General features: G+C 40.3%; 1 protein-coding gene across 1 annotated transcript; it reads left to right on the top strand.

Moving 5' to 3' along the window:
• The first annotated feature begins 250 nt into the window (after positions 1 to 250).
• On the top strand, positions 251 to 1,901 carry LOC111483376 (NAC domain-containing protein 35-like). Its single transcript, XM_023129567.1, has 3 exons — positions 251 to 601; positions 713 to 981; positions 1,085 to 1,901. The coding sequence occupies exons 1-3, from the start codon at positions 331 to 333 to the stop codon at positions 1,772 to 1,774; spliced, it is 1,230 nt and encodes a 409-aa protein (XP_022985335.1). The 5' UTR covers positions 251 to 330; the 3' UTR covers positions 1,775 to 1,901.
• The last annotated feature ends 335 nt before the right edge of the window (positions 1,902 to 2,236 follow it).

The following is a 2,236-nucleotide window of genomic DNA, read 5'->3' as shown; positions in this document are numbered from 1 at the left end:
ATTTCTGGGTTATAAAGAGAGAACTTTAATACATACATACATATATAATGTATGCATATATATATATATGTATGTATGTATGAATGTATTTGTATAATATGTATAGATATGCATATGTATATTTCTCCATATTCTTATCTTGGTGTTTACCCCACTTGCTCTCATTCACAAATATATAAATAAATATATATAGATATATATATTTATATATATAATTACGCCCACATACATCCATACCAGAGAGAGAAAATTGAAAAAGAAGAGAAAAAAGAAAAAAAGACAGCTTTCTAGGGAGAGAGAGAGAGAGAGATTGTTTTCATCAGGAATTTTATGGCAATTGCAGCTGCCGCAAGCAGCAGCAGTTCATCAACGATGAGCCACGAAGTAAGCAGCACCAAAAACAACAACAGCAACAGCAACAGCAACAGCAGCGAACACGATCAACACGAGCACGACGTCGTGATGCCTGGCTTCCGCTTCCACCCCACCGAAGAAGAGCTCGTCGAATTCTACCTCCGCCGTAAGGTCGAGGGCAAACGCTTTAATGTCGAACTCATCACTTTTCTCGATCTCTATCGTTACGACCCTTGGGAGCTTCCCGGTACCTCCTTTTCTTTTCTCCTCTCTTTAACCCCAATTCTCAATTTCCCTCTCTAATTGTGTGCTAATTTAAGGAATACAGTTTAATATCATGGTCTTATTTCTTCTTCAGCTTTGGCTGCCATTGGAGAGAAGGAGTGGTTCTTCTACGTCCCTCGTGACCGAAAGTATCGGAACGGAGACCGCCCCAACCGTGTTACCACCTCCGGTTACTGGAAGGCCACCGGGGCGGACCGCATGATCCGCACCGAGGATTTACGCTCCATTGGCCTTAAGAAAACCCTTGTTTTCTACTCCGGGAAGGCTCCTAAGGGTATCCGTACTAGCTGGATTATGAACGAGTATCGATTGCCCCATCATGAAACTGAGCGCTATCAAAAGGTTTTAATTTAATTTAAATTAAATGTTTTCTCATGAACTTCGTGATTTGCTTTAAATTTGCTTTAAATTCACTCTTTTTTTTCTTTTTTTTTTTGATTTGTAGGCTGAAATTTCGCTATGTCGAGTTTACAAACGAGCTGGAGTTGAAGATCATCATCCGTCACTCCCTCGGTCGCTCACGTCGAGAGCATCATTGTCGAGAATGAAAACCTCGTCGACATCGACGTCGAAGAATCTTCTTCCTGGTGGCTCAGTTTACGTCATCCCAACTTCATCGCCAACGAACTTCGAGCTACAATTCCACAATCGTCAGCTTCAAATTGGCACCGGTGTCGAAACTACCACGGTGGCGGTAGCCGACGTCTCAGCCACGAGCTCTTGTGAAGAAGTTACCACCGTTCTTGGCCTCTCCAAACAAAACCCTTTTCCGACAACTCCGTTAATCAACATGGCGGCTGGTTCTTCTACTCCTCCCAATTCCTTGGAAGAAAATGATCACCAATCCAATATTCTCCAAAAACAACAACAACCCTCTTCTTCTTACCCTTCTTTCTTCACTCCCTCTTCCAACAATTCCCTTGACGACCTACAAAATCTCATTAACTACCAACAACAACCACCCTTATCCACTTCGCCGGCCGCCATCGTAAACTCTCTTCCGCCGCCGCAATATTACCAACCGACGCCGCCACCACCGCCACAACAACTTGCCCTCAACACGTTACCGGTTGCGTTCTCCGATAGGCTGTGGGAGTGGAATCCAATCCAAGATGCGACAAATCCGTTCAAGTAAGTTATGAACGATCTTAACTGAACTATACTCACATTGGCAACATTGATATCTTTAGTTGGTTTTTTTTGCTTTTTTTTTTTGTTAATCTATGGAGCTGCATGATGATCAAGAACATATATGACTAATTCGAAAAATTATGTACAATTTTAAGCTATTTCTTGTTGATTACATATAAATATGAGTAAATGGTAGGAGGATTTTGATTACATTTTATAATAATTAGTAGATTTGAAGGGGATCTTGTTGGTTGTAACCCGTTGAAATGTTATCAGATCTCGATATCAATAATAATATAATGTTTCTTCTTCTCGACTTTTTTGTTGCGATCAAAATTCAATCTTTGATTCATCTTATATATTCTTTCTTATTCTTTGCCTTTTCTCGTTCGAGTCTCCTTTAATATATTTCTTAAAAATTTAATATATAGAGAAGAGGTCGAGAAACTCAAACCTTCTTAATATC

Source organism: Cucurbita maxima, unplaced genomic scaffold (assembly GCF_002738345.1).
Source record: "Cucurbita maxima cultivar Rimu unplaced genomic scaffold, Cmax_1.0 Cma_Scf00008, whole genome shotgun sequence".
NCBI lineage: Eukaryota > Viridiplantae > Streptophyta > Magnoliopsida > Cucurbitales > Cucurbitaceae > Cucurbita > Cucurbita maxima.
Note: the sequence above shows the minus strand (reverse complement) of the source record. Positions and strands in the feature narration are given on the sequence as shown.